Raw genomic sequence first — 18426 nt, 5'->3', positions numbered from 1 at the left:
CTTATTTTAATACACCAAACTTTGCCTCTATGTTGTATTGTTGTGTGTGCTTGTGGTCAATTGAGAACTAAGGACTAAGGAGGTCTAATTTTGGTTAATTACTTGCTTAGGTCTTTATACTAGTAAAATAGTAATGTATATTGATTGTAGTTTTGAAAATTCGGATTGATATTTGTACTACATGAGGAAGTTATCCTGAAATGGGATGATCTTGTTATCAATAAAATGATACTGGTGGATCTAGTCATAATAAGTTGATTAATTGAATAATTCACGTATTACATTACTTTAGTCATATATTGTATTATGTTGCTGTAATAAAATTCATGCGTATTGATGTATAGAAAAAAGATGTACTCTATACTTTTCCATATATTGTCTATGTCATATAGAACAACAATGTTTCTCTTATAGAAACATTCATCATGTTGCATAATTTGCTTATGTTGGTGTAATGTTGTCGAAGTATATCAAAGAAAAATGTGATGTAGTTAACTAGTGTTATCATTTCCTCTTAATTACTTTATTACAATCTAATTAACTATAACCATGATCCTATGTTAAAATTTACTTTATTCAATTCTGTTTCATACGAATTGCAACCTCTAGAGCATAAATATATGTATAGTTTAAGGTCCACATACCAACCTCAACTCTACTCTCACAATCACTATATTATTTAACCTCACGATCCTCACCACAATTTCCTCTCATTAACTCTATTTTACCAAAGATGTAACTCTGCCTCTTTAGGTCAAATAAAAAAAAGACGAAAGAAGTTGTTAGGAATATAGGAAAATATATTATTCTGGTATATTTTTCATATAGATCTCAGAATATTATATTTAGGATAATAATATATCTTAGTGATATTCTAAGATAGATTTATGGAAGTTTATATGATAGAGTTTATATTGTGTAGATTATCTTTTGTAGGCTATAAATAATAGCCAAGATCATCAATACAATTCAAGCTATTCTCTCATAAATAATTTGTCATGGTATCAAGAGCAGGTTAAATCTTGGGACCGTTCACACAAATACTCCCCCTGCTGGTGGGTTAGAATATTAAACCCACCGGTGGGATTCATAAATTTGCTTCCGCTATGCAATAGTATTGCTCTTTGAAATTTCTATTTTTTTTTTATTTAATCCGGTTATTATTGGTGTATGTGATCAATATGAATGATCATATGTGATTTGGTTAGGTTGTAGTGTTTGAGTGTGCTTCCTCCATTATTGCATCTCCATGGAGACGAAGAAAAGCCACGTTTGGCGTATTATTTATTATTTTTAAAAAAATGCAAAAGACCACGGACACCAGCGAAGGGCCTGACAAAGAAGATCACGGACACAAGCAAAGGGTCGTGGCAAAGAAGATTACGGACACCAGAAAAGGGCCGTGGCAAAGAAGACCACGGACACCACCAAAGGGCCGTGACAAAAGACCACGGACACCAGCAAAGGGCCGTGAAAGAAGACCATGGACACCAGCAAAGGGCCGTGGTAGCAAAAGTTCGTTTTTTTTTTAAATAAAAAAAAATTGAAGGCGACATCAACATAGTAGTGCAACTCAATCGACTTCAACAAAGTGCGACTTTCCAATCGTAACGTTCGTGTTACTGCCGTTACGATTGCGGGAGGGTGTTAGGAATATAGGAAAATATATTATTCTGATATATTTTCCATATAAATCTCATAATATTATATTTAGGATAATAATATATCTTAAATAATAGCCAAGATCATCAATACAATTCAAGTTATTCTCTTATAAATAATTTAGCAGAAGTATAACTAGATGTACAATGAACATGCTATCACATATCAAATGTTATACCAAACATAGGTGCTCCAAATTTGTGGGATAGAATCTCTACGTTTAGTTAGTTGCTTGTCTCACATTAGTTGTGGTTGCTTTATCACTTAAAGTAATTTCGAAGTCTATATTTTGTTTTAATTAAACATATACAAATAATGAAAATATATGCTTACAAAAAATGAAAAAAATATGCTTACAAAAAATGAAAAATTAAGAATTTCCATAAAATCCTCAAGAAGCTATTTTTAAGCTTCCTGCCGACAAGATGATAGTAAAAGCAATGCAAATACCCAAAAATATTGGTAGCTTTTCCTTCATTTTAGGGGTATGGGAAAAATTAATAATTTGACAATTAATATATAGTTTCATACCAACCCCTTAATTAAATTAAAGGAAAACGTTTAAGACCATATATAATCAAGTGTATAATGTAAAGGTTAATTAAAGTTCCAAACTAATTAATTCCTTTCTTAATTATCAAATTAATTGAAACAAATGCTAATTAAGAAAGACCTATAGTACACTTCTGCTTTTACTTGTTTATTTTTCTTACTTTTGTAGAAAGGGTAACTAGTCATGGACTCATGGCCTTTGGGTAGGTATGTATAAAGGAGAATATTGGACTTTTGTAATGTTTAAATTTCTAGTTTCACACATTCAAGTTCCTTTGCAGAAGTTGAAGTTGAACTATTCTAAATATCCTATACGCTTAAATCACACTCCATATTTCATTAAAAAAAATAAAATATGTAAAATATACTTGCTAGCCAGTTAATGGCCCATGACTAATCACAAGCCATTTATTTAGCAATAATTAGTATCATTTTTGTTAGTAAGAAGAATAATTGTGTAGCAATTATTCGAATTGTAACTGGATTCCATTTCCAAATTACGCACTTATATGTAGTTAGTTTAAGCCGCATACTTAACATAGAAGATGTTACTTCTCATTCTTTCCCGATAAGTGGCCCCTAGTTTGCCTTCATGAAATAAAAGGGGATGCATGAATTATTGAACAAAGAAACAGTTGCCTTTGAGTAATAATTCCATACACAAAAGCATAATAGATGTCCACAACTCCTCACCACAATATCAAGATAATTTTGAAAAAGAATAAATTAAGAAAAACTTTGTATTTAAGCCAAGGACAAACCCCCAAAGAAGATTTTGATGAGATTCATTATAACAAGTCATAAATGACATATGCACATTCTTCCAATACTAAGTAATTTGATATGATATGATAATGATTTTATCTAGAGTGTTGAAGAATCTTTGCAACCATCAAAATTACTAATGTCATGGATTTGTTGACACGACATTAGTAAAATTAGTAGAATAATTAAGTGTATTTTTCAATCATATTAAAGATGTTACTCAATCTAAGCTATTGACTTTTGAGTTATGGGTTAGATCATGAATAAATAACTTGTCCTTAAAATTGCTTAGAATTTACTACACTAAAGCTGGGCTTCAGTTTGCTTCAAGTGCCAACCTTAGGCCCAAACCTAGTAGCGTAAAAAGGCCCAAACAATTATCTATACTAAACAAGAACAGTGAATTCACAAGCTCTTACAGTATTATACTCCTACAAGTTTTTTTTTTTTTTTTTTTTTTGAAAACACTCCTACAAGTTATAAGCACTCATATACGGAGTGAATAAGTTCATGAATCCATAATGTTATGTCAATAAATACAACCGTGAATTCACAAGCTCTTACTATGGAGTATATAAGATCATGTATAGTGCTATATATTGATAAATTCTCTATCAAACTTTTTTTTTGATGATTGCTCTCTCAAAACTACTCAAACGCTCCTTTTTCTACTTTGTTGGAACTTGGTTCAAATTATTAAAAACAACCTTGCTATGATTCATTTAAACAAAGGCACTCGTTAAATGTGACATTCCATTCTCACATGTGATCTATAACCCCTAATGAAATGAATGACATATATGTCTAGAATTCTTTCAAAGAAGGAATAAAATTAAACTCAAAAGTCCAATCTTTAGAGGTAATCCTTATATAAGATAATATGTTTCAAAACTAGTAAAATCCGATTTCGGTTGAAGGTGATTGATAGGGTGATAACATGAAGGATTGCGGGTTTATCTTATCAGCTCATACCAAACACTGCGCAAATAAACTTACTTTGGAAATTGATCTAGGATCACCGTGAGGACATTTCCTCAATCCATTCTCAATTCCACTTGTTTAAAAAATGAACATATCTCATATCTGCATTGCACTAATAGTTCTTTTTAACCAAATGCCATTATTTCATGCTTGAAACAACACTTAAAAAATTATTTTCACCAATACAACACATTCACATCACTAAATATGGTGATCCAACATCATTTTAAACAAAAAGTACCCCAACTTTACAACAACAGCAGCAAAAAGAGGTACAAAATATTAGCATTTAAGCATTTACACTTCCATTTATCCAAATTCCACTACTGAAATTTAAACCTTCAAAATATCACAATTTTGAACATGAACAACTAGACTAAATTCATCAACTATAACACTAGACTAGATTATCGGATTTTCGAATCGGATCGGATTTTACGAATCATATCCTCTGGGCTTAGGAAATGTCATCCCCCTACGTTTAACAGTCTCCAATATATCAACATTATCCCCATTTCCCTTCTCATTACTCACATACAACTGTTTCAGTACCTCAATTAAGCATTCCATCGCAGTCGAAATCGATTTCGAAGCTTTTCCCGCCAAATTTGCCCTAAATTCATCATCCACTATAACTTCCTCTGATTCTTCTCCACTCAATTCCTCCTCCTCGTCATCGTCGTCGCTGCTAACCGCTACCACATCGGAATCCTTCAATTTCTCCTCAAACCCTAGAATTTTGACTTGATCAGTAGGTGCTGAAACGGCGCCGTTTGAGGTTGATTCTGAAGTAGATGGAATGGATTCAATGGAGTACATTGTAATGTGGGCGTTGTTGTTGTCGTTGGGGATTTCGCCGGAGGAGGATAATTCCGGCCAAACAAAGTCGTCGTTTCCGGCGAAGAGGGAAGGAGAACTGCCTTCTTCTCCGGCGAAGAAATCGCTGTTGCTTTTGTGTTGTTGAGAGGTTGGAACTTTGTTGTTGTTGTCTGTTTCCAGGTTTTCCATCTCATTTTTACCATCGTTGCTCATTTTTCATCAAATTATCAACAGATTAAACAACTCTCGGTTTTTTTTTTAAAGAACCTCCATTTAAAAGGGAAGGTGTTAAGTTTTACTTCCTCTGGCCTTTTTGGGGTGTGTTTGGTATGTGGGATTATGAGGTAGGAATTAGATTCCAAACCTCTATAAACCCATGTTTGTTTGATTGAGATTAGATTAGGGAGAAGAATGAGAATTCTCTAGCTAAGTAAAAGACATATTTGCCCTTAATTTAGTAATGCATATCAAATTTGAGATTTAAAACAAGGATAAACCCTTAATCCTAATTTTATTCTCAAGTGCAAAACAAGAGATCGAGAATATTTGATAAATTCTCGATTATTAATTCCTATTCCCACTTCCCCTTTATATTTCCCAAATTTCCATTCCTACATGATAAATGCCATAAGTTTGTTTATAATGGTCAAATAGCAAGTAGTTGTTAATTAGTAATGGGTAGAGGTTAGCTGTCAAATTAATGGTCGGTAATATGAGGTTCATTTTGTTTAAAAAGGTAACCAGAATTTGACAAACGCTTTCCGCTACTTTTGAAACGCTACTATTTTTAATGTTTGACAAAAATTACCTAAATGCTACCTCTACTATGAAGCACTACCTTGCCAAACACTATAACATTTCTCTACGGGGTCATTTGGTTGGATCATTTGGAATGAATTGAAATGAAGTTAGAATCCGTCCCATCTAATATTATACTATTACTCTTCTAAAACCCCCGTGCATTCCCAAATAATGCAAAAACGGAGTAAAAAACGGAGGGAGTACTCTAATGGCCTGTTCTCATTGACTGAACTGAGCTGAGCTGAACTGAACTGAGCTCATTTCAGTTCAGTTCAACTCAACTAAGCTCAGTTCAATTCTGTTCAGTTCAGCTCCTAATTTGCTTCTCTTATAAAATATTCATTTCAATTCAGTTCAATTCAATTCAATTTTGCTGAGTTCAGTCAATTAGAACACAGCTAAGTCCTTGTTTTTATTTTAAGTGCCCCATTGGTATACATAGCGTCATAACCTCGTTTCTCTCTGAGTTTCTCCATTGAAGCGCACTCAACATCATACTTGACGTTCTCCATTACAAACTATTGGTTCTACTTGATTTCAGCCGCTTCCGAGGTAAGTTGCTGTTTCCTTTTGTAATCATCATATCAATTTCACAATCTAGGGTTTAATTTAATTCAGTGGTCGTGCACTAATTTTAGGGTTCGAAAATCTCAACTATTGGTTCTAATTACTAAGATTATGAAAGATCATAACCAGCGATTATGTTGCTAGAAGAGAAAATTATGAGCCTAATTTGATAATTGAATCACATATCCTTAAAATGATGTGATTTTTGAGCTTTATATGATAATTGAATCAAATTTGATTGCTAATGTATTGCACAACCCTTTAATGTTAGGATTGAACTATGTAAATCAGCGATGTAGCTTTAGTTTTGTTGTACTTTCGAGTGTAATGCTTACAAAGTATATGACTTTAGAGTTTGGTAATTCTCCTGTGTTGTGTTCTTGAAAATAGAATTTGACTTGATCAAACCATTTTTGGAATTGTGATGTGAAATATCTGCTATTATCAACTTGGCTGATATAGATGTAAATTATACCTAGTTGATTGTTTCGAAGCTTTCATTTAGTGACTTTGTGTGTGGTTAGCAGGCCTGATTAGTTTCTAGGCTACCATGTATAATGTCCGGGGAAGTCTCTTCTTATTACGGAGATTCCGAAGCTTGCATACAATTTCCCATGATACACCAAGTGAAACCCTAAAGAGAAAGGTTGCTGATCTTGAGAAAAAGAGGAAGGCAAGAAATCCGAAGAAAACTGAGGTTTTTGTTGAAGTTCCAGAGTCCATGTCGTTTTACGATACAGCTACCATGCCAATGATGCTTACTGCTGTTGGGGTTGCACTTTTTGCCAAACTTCTTATGATGGTAATTCTTCGTTTTCTTCTTTTGGCAAGGTTAATTATTTTCCTACTAATTGCAATGCAAGCATTGGGCTTTGTTTTATGCTTTCATGAGAAGATGGGAGAATTATTCTGCGCAAGCTAATTTGAAAGCATAAATAGTTGTGTCACAAACTATCATTACTCTCAAAATCAAAATAGCCATATAACCAAGGCAAGGTGGGTCAGTTTGACAGTAAATGGAGAGAAAAGGATAGGGAGGGGAACATATTCCCTTGTTTTGTTAAGGGGTATGGGGAAGGAAGTGGAAAGATTTATTTTCCTCGTTCTTTAATAAATGCCACTCCTTCGAAATTGAAGAGATTTGGAGGAGCTCCCTTCTTCAGTTCTTCTCTCACTCCACTCTCCTTTCCCTTCTATCTTGCTATCCAACAAATTGTAAGTGATGACAATTTTCTCATAGGTCTTCTACCTTAATTTATCTTCAACTCTGGTAACAGTATAGGTTCTGGAGTCTCTGGACTCTGAACTTTAGACTGCCACTATGAAGTACTAATTTTTTCAATTCTTATCCCACTTTAACTACCTAAAGTTTGAACCATGGGAGTTGCTTTACTGATGACAATCTTCTCATAGATCTTTTACCTTAATGTATCTTTAACTGTGATAATAGTGTCCAATTTTCTACCCCATATGTATACTTTATTTCTCAAACTTCCATTGTTAGTTGAATAATTTTAAGTCTCAAATCACATCTTTGGACGAGTTGGAATTGTGCTTGATGAGTGTTATGTGGAACAGTGGAAGTGCCAAACCCTTATTCCCCTCACCAAGTTATCTATGTTTGTTAGCTGGTGACCACTAGCTTTTCCAATAGTTCTTTAACATATTGTGTCCATATTGCTAACATGAGTGTCATAATAATTTATGCTGCTCATTCAACCTCTTATGCTATTTCTTCTTTTCCTTTTATTATGTCAGTGTGTGTTCACAAGATTTGAGAATTGGGACTGTTTCTGTTGGCTGGCAGTATGATGAGTCAAGATCTCAAGAATTGATTGAGCGCAAGATAAGGAATGCTCCTCCTGAACAAGGGACGGTTAGGATGCTCACCCGTGAAGAGTGGGAGGAAATTCGAGAAGTGAGGCCCAGGACACCTTTTGAATCAAAGCTTGCTCGACCTAATGCACGAATAAGGACAGGAGGTGCTGTTAGAAAGGTAATCTCATGCTATACTTATACTGCTAGAGTCTTTTTATGTCCTGTATTTACAATTTACTGCTGTTAACTTATTTTTTTTGTCAAGAAGGGGGTTGATTTCATAACACATTCTGCTAGATAACATAATTAGGGGAGAGTATTGTGCTGATTTTGCTGACTGTTTCCTCTGTAGTTTCTTCTTTTTAAAGGGCCTCTCTAAGTTAAGGATTCAGCTAGATTGCCAGGTTGGTACCTGTCAGTGTTTGTGATGCACGTGTCAAATCGACATGAATTTTGGTTGTTGAAAGGTTCGAATTCAACCTCCAAACGACTGTGATTCATGGGGGTTTGCAACCTATATTAAGTTAAAGAATTTCATGGACTGGTAGATTGTTTTTTACTACGTATTTTGTTTTAGAAGAGAGGATGTTCTGATATGTGGTGGGGAGGGGCATTGCAGGGGCAGGTGATTTAGGAATTGGTATTTAGGGATGGTTGGAGTGGTTGTGCAAGTGGGAGTTTTACAGAGTAGTGGCAGTTTTGGGTGTTTTTTTTTTTTTTTTTTTTTTTTTTGGGGGGGGGGGGGGAGAGGGGGGTGTGCGGTGATAGCTGAAACCAAGCTTATATGAATGAGAAGGTGCCTGATAAGCAGCCCTTGGTTGACAAGAGACAGTCAGCTCACCCTTATTACATGATTGATGTGATGGTGTACAGCCACTGGCAGTCTTACTGAATATATGGAACTATGTGGAGAATCGGGGATAGATCAGAGAGCCAGTGAGAAATAGAGAGGCTGCACATGTGAGGTCCCGTGTTCGTATATGATCTGGTAATCTGGTATGTATGAGGGAAAGGACTGTTGTCTTGTATTCTTGTAAAAATAGCAAACTAATCTTTGGATTTTTTGCGTGTGCAGGAGGATGTGAAGGATTGGGGAATCGATGTCCTTATGGACGCTGTTACACGAGTGGAAGAAAGTGTCAAACATAATTAGAGGTGATGTTTAGGCCAAATATCGATCTCAGATAAAGAGCGTACTACTTTCACTCTCAGCTCATAAGATTATCAAGGATTACCTCAAAGGTTCTTAACTCGTAAACAGGCTATGTTAAGTTGGCTTATTTTAAAAGGAAAGAATCCTGTGTTCGTCCAATTTGGATCATTGACTATAGCTCTTTCCTTGATATTGGATAATTGTATGATTATACTGGTACGGAGTTACGGAGTATTACTTATTATTAGACCTTTTTCCATAAGACATGCATGTTACATACATTCATACAGAAGAATGTTGGAAGCTGCCTTTGTTTTTAGGTCCCATTTTAAGTGGTGACAAACTGACAACTATTTTTCTTCGTTTCCTTGAAAAATAAAAATTTGCCTTCTCTCTGTGTATCTATACTCATTTCACTCCATTAATCAATTTTATTTCCTTTCTTCTTGATAATTATTTTATCTTCTTATTTGAATCATAATTATTTAACTTACCCCACAAAGGCCACATTTATTTTAGAATCACAAGCTAATTAATCTTGGTTTGATTAATTTCATTATCAATAGCTTTATTTCCTTATTGTTTGATTTAGTTCCTAGTTATTTGATTTATTTCCTTATTATCTGATTCCCTTTTGCATATTTCTTTTTGACAAACTAGCTATTTAAACTGACTTATTCTCTTTGGTCTTTGTACTTCTTTTGAATCAAAAAAAAAAAAAAAAAAAAAAAAAAAAAAAGAGAGAGAAAAAGAAAAAGGAAAAAGAAGCTATTTAAACTGACTCATTTACAATCTTTTCTAATTAACTTCATTGTCATTTTAAAAATTGAATTTAATTCAATTACCCAAAATTTAGTTATGACCTCAAAAATGTCTATACTAGTATGTTATTTTATAGCTAGCATTTTAATGGGAATTTTGTGTGGAGTACATGGATCATCATTCCATCAACAGCAGCCTGTTCTTACCATCAAGGTGCGTTTTCCAATCAAATTATTTTTACTATTGTAGTTTTGATTAGCTCTATTGTAAAATATGAAAATCAAATCAATGATTTTACAGAAGATTATAACAAGATCTTAATTTGTACCTTATGTCCAATCGTTACTTTTTTTTTTCCCAAGAAAATAATTTAGTCTATTTTATACTGAATATATTTTCCCGTTCTACAAATATTGCATCATGTTCATTTTGACACTACTGACATGCTCTCCTTTGGAGCCTTTGACTATCTATTGCGATTTATATGTAAATATGTGATGAATAATGTAGTCATGTGGATATTGTTAAAACTGTTTCAATTTGTAATTTTAAGATATCAATTTTTATTACTCCGTATTATTATTTATTGAGGGCTAGACATATTAATGATCAAAAGCTATAATTGTTTACATACACACTTTTATGAATTTTTATGAATTTTTATTTTGCAGACTGAGAACGGCCAAGAATTTGATTGCGTGGATTTTTATAAGCAACCAACTTTTAATAATCCATTGATGAAAAATCATATGCATGAGGCAAGTCAATGAACAATTGAATGCATGTACTTTTTTTATTGATTATTATTTTGTAAGTAAAGGGAAGACTATAAAGGGTTGGAACCTCTTATTAGTCAAATCGATTTCAACTACTGAGCATTGAGCAAGACCTCTATATATACTCCGTATGTCTATTCAATGTTTATATAGAGGTTTTAGTATGAAAGCTTATAAGCCTTGTTTGTGGACCGAATTCTCCTTCTTATTTGTGTTACCTAGATCCATTTCATATTGTCTTGAAAATTATTAATGTTATTAGAAAATGGTTGCATACAGGTAAACATAACTTCTTTGCAAAGTCAAGAAGGGGAACCCAAGAATTTAGCGCTCAAAAATGGTTGTCCATTAGGAACCGTCCCTATTTTACGATCATTTTACGATCTAAAATCTTCAATTGTCGAGCCTAACGAAGGAGAAAATTGTGTAAGTGCCCTTTTATTTCACGAATTCTTATTTAGATTTCTATCGTTAATGGAGCAAATAAAATGAAATGAATGTAATCAATCAATTTCCCTCTAATTAATTATTCTATTGTTTGGTGTAGATTGCTTCACTTCGAACTACAGAAATTGGAGGTAGAGTATTTTATGGAGCTAGTGGTTCAGTGGGCATATTTAAACCTGTAGTAAGTGGAACGCAATGGTCTGCTTCTCGAATAAAACTTCAAAGTGGAAACGATAGTATTGAAGCTGGTTGGATGGTTATTCTAGCTTTTTTTTTTTTTTTGGTATTCGTTGTTTCAGGACCAATTATGGGTGGTTAGGTTCCAATCCCCTCCTAACTGCAATTAATGTAAGATTTCCACCTTGAATGGTATATACTTATGTTTTACGAGTATTATCTTTAGGTAAATCCACCTCTATACAGCAGCTCTGATCCCCATCTTTATGCAAAATTCACTGTAAGTACTAGTTTTTCGTAATTTATACACATTTGTAGTTATTCATTCAAACATCTTTTTATTACTCGATCCATTCTTATTATTAATTTATCATAGGCTGGACCAACAGAATGCTTAAGTTTACAATGTCCGGGATTTGTTCAAGTGTCCAAAAACTTTCCTTTAGGCGCTAGGCCCGATCGCTTTACTCACATAGGTGATGAGACAATATTTTATTGGAACATCACTATTGAAAAGGTACGTACATAAATGTAAACTTGTGACATAATTAAATGTTACTCCGCTCACAATAAGTTTAATCATCCAAATTATATTACTCGTAAAATAAGTATATATCGTTCTCTTTATGGATATTGATTTTATTTTAATCATCGTGTAGCATCCTGATGACGGAAATTGGTGGTTGTCAATTTATATGGCTTCGAGTAACATTCAGATTGGATTTTGGCCGAAAAGTTTGTTTACATCATTGGCAGATTCGGCTGCTCAAATTGAATGGGGAGGCCAAATCAACAACCCTGGTGATAGAACTCCAGATGATCCTGAAATGGGTAGTGGTATTAAGGCAACAGATGACTTTACAAGAAGTGCAGCGATCTTCGACGTTAGTGTTGATAAAGGTGTATTAATCCCAGGAGAATCAGAAATATATGCAGAATGTAACGATTATACAGTCTATGATGCTGGAACTCGAGATTTTTGGGGTCGTTTAATTTTTTACGGAGGTCCAAAAAGTTGAGTAATTATTGCTCCAAATAAGTCGAACTAGTATCTAGCTTCATGTAATTTGCAGCAAACTTTATACTGGCCTTTAAGCCCTTTAATATGTCTTTTTTATTATTTATATTTAAGCGTATTATAAATAGGTTAGCTGGTTAGGTCATGTTAAATTTACCTTAATAAAAAAAAAAGTTTTGTTGTGTTTAATTACTATGCAATTAAAAGTCTAGTCATGGAACAAAAAAAGCTTGATAAAATGATAACAACTTTTGTGAATACAAATAATGACACATATATTAACAAGGTACTAGTAAAAATATATCATTACAAACTTATTCATTTTTATTAGAGTATAAAGAAGTACATTGTACAAATAATCAAAAGTAATTGCAAATATATGTATATTTGAACATGATTCACATGAACATAATTAGGGTAATGCTCAAAGAGTGGGGGATAGCTCTAGTGGTTAGAGTTTCCTTCCTGATTTCAAGAGATCTTAGGATCGATTATTCTTAATCCTGCCGGCCGCCATTATGGTTTTCTTAGCACCAAAAAAAAACCATTATTCTAACAGTTAAGAACTTTTTTTTTTTGTACTAAAAAAACAGGGTTATGCTCAACTTTAATTATCTCGTTTACACGTAATTGACACATGCATTAGCTTGGATATAATTTATTTATTTATTGAGGAAGGATATATATAAACAAAGTACTTCATATTTAAATCTTATACACAAAAGTATTAAAAGACCGATAAAATAATTATATTTAGAAACACAAATTTTTATATGCGGCCTGTTGTATCGTGCGACAAGGCTTAATTGAATTTCTCGGTTTGGGGTTACTTAAGTTTTCGGGCTTACTTGAGTTTTTCAGTCAGGGGTTACTCGAATTTCTCAGTCAGGGGTTACTCAAGTTTCTCGGTCAGGGGTTAGGGCTAGGGATGACAGTGGGTCGGGTTAAATGGGAGACCAGCCCATTCCCGCCCAAGTGGGGCGGGGATGGAGGGAGGTTTGGCGGGTGATGGGGCGGGGATGGGTATAAAATGTGTACCCGCCATGGTTGATGGGGCGGGTATGGATTTTAGAGTAGACCCGCCCCATATCCGCCCCACCCCGTACCCACCTTATACCAGCACCATATTTCTTTTAAAAGAGTTGAGAATTTATGAAACTTGATAGATACCCCCTAAGACCCAATAAGCTTGAATAGTGAAAGTCCCAATTTTCTTAACCTAATTTGATATAATCGTCATTAATGTGATACAATATAGCATCATTGCAAAGGGATTGTGACAATTTTGGGGCGGGTATGAGGTGAGTATGAATATCCAAGTGGGTGATGGGGCGGTGATGAATCATATCTTGTACCCAGTGGGGCGGGTATGAATATGGATACTGTACCCGTCACGGGTGGTGGGCGGGGATGGGTATTAGATTTTTAGGCGGGTATGGGTATGGATTATCATCATCCGCATCCGACCCGCCCCATTGCCATCCCTAGTTAGGGCATGTTCACATTTACTGAATTGGGGTGAACTGAACTGAACTGATTGGAACTGAACTGATTTGAGCTGAACTGAGCTGAAATGAATATTTTATGAAAGAGGGAAATAAAGCTGAACTGAACTGATTGGAGCTAAACTGAATTGAACTGATTGGAGCTGAACTAAACTGAACTGAACTGAAATTAAGTAAATGTGAACATGCCCTTACTTGAGTTACTCGGTCATGGATTACTTGAGTTTCTTACATAAATGTTGAAATGGTTTTGATTCAATTCATTTCCTTATCAATTTTGATTTATTTCCTTTTCTGTAGATTTCATCATTTATTACATTTATGATTTGATGATTTATTTCCTTTTATGTACTCGTAGATTTTATTTTCCAAACCAATGATGCTATTTAAACTGATGATTTATTACATTCTCTTCTAATTAAATTATTTCAATATCATGACTGCAAAAATGTCTAAACTAGCATGCCTTTTCATTTCTACTATAGTAATGGGAGTTTTGTGTGGAGTCAATGGATCCCCATTCTACAAACAACAACCGGTTTTTACCATCAAAGTGTGTTTTCAGATCAAATTACTTTTTTCTAGTTTTATCTCTAGTGTATATTATGAAATTCAAAGCAAATGAAAAATAATGCAAAGTTTGAATTTTTACACCTTATATTTTTTTGACAAGAAATAAAGAATCATTGAATTTTTACACCTTATATAGTTATGTCCAATAGTTATTACATTACATTTCACAAGAAAACAATAATGAAAGATTCCACGCCTTTTTTTCAAAGTAAATAATCTATATTTTTACTAGTATGCTTTTATATTGCAGATGGAGACAGGAGAAGAAATTGATTGTGTGGATTTTTATAAGCAACCGACTTTTATTAATTCTTCGATAAAAAGCCATATGCCTAAGGTAAGTCAATAGATACACAACTATACGATATATCTGTAGCCTTGCAGGGGAAATGATTTTGGCACACTTCTATATGAGAGCACGATTTTCTATGCTCTTTTTGCATAAGGTTGTGCCAAAATCAATTTTCCAAAAAAATCAATTTTCCAAAGTATGTAAGACCTATTTTTAATTTTTTGAGATCATCCAATTTTTTATTTACAGGAAAAGCTAATTTCTCTGCAAAGTCAAGGAGGGAAACCCAATAACTTAGGGCTCAAAAAAGGATGTCCTTTAGGTACCGTCCCTATTTTAAGATCTCTTAACGTCCTAAAGCCTTCAACCATCAAACCTAACATAGATAGAGAACATTGTGTAAGTACACCTTCATTATTTATGTTTTATGAATTCTTTTGTGTAAAAATTTCAAATGTGGATGTAGGGGTGTAAATGAGTTACATATGAATGACACTTTAAACCAAAGGGAATTTCAAATGACAATTATTTCGCGTCTAAAAGTCGTTTAATTTATGAACTTTGACTCGATGATTACTAAACAATCCAATTAACTTGATAGAGTATAAAACATGATGTGTTTTATGCTCTATTAACCATCAGCTTAAGCTTTTGGTTGAGGCCCGTGAATATGTTTTATACTCTATCATAACTCGATTATAACAAAATATAATTTTTATTACTTCTAAATTCTAATTATTTTATTGGTTTGATGCAGAGTGCTTCTATTGTAAGTACAGGCTATGGAGGCAGGAAATTTCATGGAGTGGGAGCCGCGGTAAGCTTATATCAATCTACTGTGTTTGGAAAACAATGGTCTGCTTCTCGAATGAAAGTTTCAAATGGACCCGATATTATCGAAGCTGGTGTGATGGTTAGTTTAAACCATGACTGTTTTACTTACTTCGTATTTAAAATAATTCATTTATAAAGAGTCATAGAGAGAGTGGAGCATAGCTCAAGTGGGTAGAGTGAAAATTGCATAGTACACTAGGGTGTACCATGCTCATGGTACACCTAGTGTTAAATGACGAGTTTTTAACATTTCATTTGCAAGCTATCAGTTTGTTATTTAAAAAAAATAAAAAATCAATCTCTTCCACAATTCATGAGATTCAACATGATATTCTCCATTTTTACATAACTTTCAAAATTAAATTTCACCATATTTAAATTTCGAATTAAGAGAGAATAAAGTTTATAAAGAATTTTGTAAAGAGAAAAATACAGAGCAAATCATGAGAACATTGTAATCGATGGATCGGAGAAGGTAATTTGATTTTATTTGTTATGATTTTAATTTCAGGATTTTGTTTATTAGGTTGATCATATTTTGTTATTATTTTGCACGATTATTGTAAAATATCATTTTTTTTTTCAATTTTGATATTTATGAATTTGAGATCCATATGACAAAGGTTGAAGATGATGTTCTTTTATTTTGTCAAAGGTTGAAGATGATGTTCTTTGTATTTTGTCAAAGGTTGAAGATGATGTTCTTTATAAATTGTACTTATGTTTGTTATAATAGTTATTGAACAATTATATGAATGTTCTTTATTTTTATCCTTTATGTTCTTTGCTTCGATGTTCTTGATTTATTCTGCATGTTCTTTGAATTATTATAATATTTTTTAAATAATATATCATTTATTAATTCTATATTTTTTTTAATATTAATTATCACTAACTACATATATTTATTTTAAAATCAGGATCGTGAAGGTTGATGACGATATTCTTTTGAGATCTTCTCTATTGATGATTATTTTTAAGATCTAAAGAACATCCGTGATATTATTATAGAACATGATAATATTATGTAATGAACATATATATATATATACACACACACCTACCACGATTCAAAGACAAAATTCAAAGAACATTTCACAATAAGCAATGAACAATATGTGACGATAAAAGTACATTGTAATTACGCAATCAAAGAAAATGGACATTTAAAATAAACTATCAAAAAATCTAATAAAAATCATTATATAATATAATTATGGACATAAGGAAAAAGATATAGTTTTACAAAAATTATTGTACATTACAAACAACTATAAATTACATCATGTTTTCAGTTTTCTAATTGAGAACATTATTAAATCACATATAGGACATCACAAAAAAATTATATATACCAACCCTAAAATGAATATTGTAACTATATATACTAAAGGTGAAAAATATGAATGAAATAAAAAAAAAAATTGAAAACTAAAATTTTGAAAATGAAATTTATAAATTTAAAATTTGAAATTTAAAAACAATATTTTTAGTTCTTTTTAGGTGAAATAATTTTAGAGAATAAAAAAATATATATATAAAGAACATTATATAGTCATATAAAGAACCTCCTAAAAAATACACAAAACAATCATTAAAATAAATATTTTTATTAATTTTTTTTAAAATTGGTAAAAAAAATATGAAAAGAATATATTTTTTAAAAAATAAAGAGAACTAAATATAGTATTTTGGATAATAAGATTTTGAAAATGAAATTAAAATTTTAAAATTAATTTGAAATTCAAAATTTAGGTGTACCATGTGCATGGTACACCTGGGTGTAGGAACCACGCATTGTGGTTAGAGCTTTTCACTCAATTCTAGATCAATTCTCACCCTCGTCCTTTTGGCTCTCTAAACACCAAAAAAACAAAATAAAGCGTCATACATTTGGAATCATCATGTATGTACAACAATTATTAATAATTTATTAATGTACAAACCTTAATACGTATACTTTTAAATTTATAGGTAAATCCATCTGTGTTCAACAACACTAAAGCTCATCTTTACATAAGATTCAAGGTATAACCTTACTACATCCTATATATAAGTAAATATTTGTATTTATACACCTCTCTTTTAATAATTTTTTGCATTTCTTTATAATTCTCTATTCTAATTAAGTAGTATTTTTCTTTTGTGTCACAGGCTGGAGCAAATGGATGTTTCAATTTTGATTGTAAGGGTTTTGTTCAAGTATCCAAAAACATTTTTATAGGCAATCATCCCGATAAATATATGCATATCAATGACGAAAACATCACTTATTGGAATTTATATCTTGACCAGGTACGTAGATGTACATTTGCAGTTACAGCATACACGTTATTAACAAGTCTAGTCATCCAAATCAAATTTTAAAAAATAACATCTTTCCGTATATTATATTAATTATATGTTTGAAATTTTGATGATGTGTAGCACAAAGATGACGAGAATTGGTGGTTGTCGATGTATGAGGACAAAAGGCCAGTTGGGTATTGGCCAAAAAGTTTGTTTACATCATTGGCAGAAGAAGCCACGAATGTAGAATGGGGTGGAGAGATTAGCAATCCAGGGTTAGCTGAACCAGACCCTTATATGGGTAGTGGTCTAAAGGCAAGAAAAGACTATAGGAAATCAGCAGTTTTCTTCCAAATGAAAGTTGATCGTGGTTTTCTAAACCCCGAGGATACCGATTTTTATGAGGATTGTACTGATTTTACAACCGCGGATGCTGGAACTAGTAGCGATCATTTTTGGGTCATCGTTTTTATTATGGAGGTCCTTATGAAATTATTGAGTAAAAATATATTATTACTCCGAATTTGTGGAGAATTATATCTCTATTTTTGAATAATTATACCTTTTATAAGTAAAATATATGTTGAGATGTCTTAATGTTCTTATTACTCGTACTTAATGATTTAATGTTCTTA

The 18426-nt window shown here is 32.6% G+C and overlaps 3 protein-coding genes across 3 annotated transcripts; all 3 read left to right on the top strand.

Moving 5' to 3' along the window:
• The first annotated feature begins 6697 nt into the window (after positions 1-6697).
• On the top strand, positions 6698-9118 carry LOC110696169. The gene is made up of 4 exons (XM_021873457.1): positions 6698-6949; positions 7955-8143; positions 8334-8369; positions 9041-9118. Exons 1-4 carry the CDS (start codon positions 6698-6700, stop codon positions 9116-9118), a joined length of 555 nt encoding a protein of 184 aa, XP_021729149.1.
• LOC110696039 lies at positions 6845-12404 on the top strand. Its single transcript, XM_021873304.1, has 10 exons — positions 6845-6949; positions 7906-8143; positions 8839-8961; positions 9041-10093; positions 10552-10638; positions 10936-11082; positions 11204-11359; positions 11507-11560; positions 11657-11797; positions 11940-12404. Exons 4-10 carry the CDS (start codon positions 9977-9979, stop codon positions 12297-12299), a joined length of 1062 nt encoding a protein of 353 aa, XP_021728996.1. The 5' UTR covers positions 6845-6949; positions 7906-8143; positions 8839-8961; positions 9041-9976; the 3' UTR covers positions 12300-12404.
• A 1886-nt stretch (positions 12405-14290) lies between these two features.
• On the top strand, positions 14291-17840 carry LOC110696168. Its single transcript, XM_021873456.1, has 6 exons — positions 14291-14356; positions 14627-14713; positions 15426-15581; positions 17477-17530; positions 17657-17704; positions 17820-17840. The coding sequence occupies exons 1-6, from the start codon at positions 14291-14293 to the stop codon at positions 17838-17840; spliced, it is 432 nt and encodes a 143-aa protein (XP_021729148.1).
• Positions 17841-18426: the final 586 nt, after the last annotated feature.

Source organism: Chenopodium quinoa, unplaced genomic scaffold, assembly GCF_001683475.1.
Source record: "Chenopodium quinoa cultivar QQ74 unplaced genomic scaffold, ASM168347v1, whole genome shotgun sequence".
Classification (NCBI taxonomy): domain Eukaryota; kingdom Viridiplantae; phylum Streptophyta; class Magnoliopsida; order Caryophyllales; family Amaranthaceae; genus Chenopodium; species Chenopodium quinoa.
The sequence above is the reverse complement of the archived record's forward strand: the minus strand, read 5'-3'. Positions and strand labels throughout refer to the sequence as shown.

What these genes read in the sequence shown, in the direction of transcription:
- LOC110696039 (XM_021873304.1), top strand. Translation starts at nt 9,977, where the DNA reads ATGACCTCAAAAATGTCTATACTAGTATGTTATTTTATAGCTAGCATT. An exon ending in TGAAAAATCATATGCATGAG is followed by an intron (nt 10,639 to 10,935) that starts GCAAGTCAATGA and finishes GGTTGCATACAG; the next exon opens with GTAAACATAACTTCTTTGCA. An exon ending in GTATTGAAGCTGGTTGGATG is followed by an intron (nt 11,360 to 11,506) that starts GTTATTCTAGCT and finishes TATTATCTTTAG; the next exon opens with GTAAATCCACCTCTATACAG.
- LOC110696169 (XM_021873457.1), top strand. Translation starts at nt 6,698, where the DNA reads ATGTATAATGTCCGGGGAAGTCTCTTCTTATTACGGAGATTCCGAAGC. An exon ending in TTGCCAAACTTCTTATGATG is followed by an intron (nt 6,950 to 7,954) that starts GTAATTCTTCGT and finishes GTTGGCTGGCAG; the next exon opens with TATGATGAGTCAAGATCTCA. An exon ending in GGATTCAGCTAGATTGCCAG is followed by an intron (nt 8,370 to 9,040) that starts GTTGGTACCTGT and finishes TTGCGTGTGCAG; the next exon opens with GAGGATGTGAAGGATTGGGG.
- LOC110696168 (XM_021873456.1), top strand. Translation starts at nt 14,291, where the DNA reads ATGGGAGTTTTGTGTGGAGTCAATGGATCCCCATTCTACAAACAACAA. An exon ending in AACCGGTTTTTACCATCAAA is followed by an intron (nt 14,357 to 14,626) that starts GTGTGTTTTCAG and finishes TTTATATTGCAG; the next exon opens with ATGGAGACAGGAGAAGAAAT. An exon ending in TAAAAAGCCATATGCCTAAG is followed by an intron (nt 14,714 to 15,425) that starts GTAAGTCAATAG and finishes GGTTTGATGCAG; the next exon opens with AGTGCTTCTATTGTAAGTAC.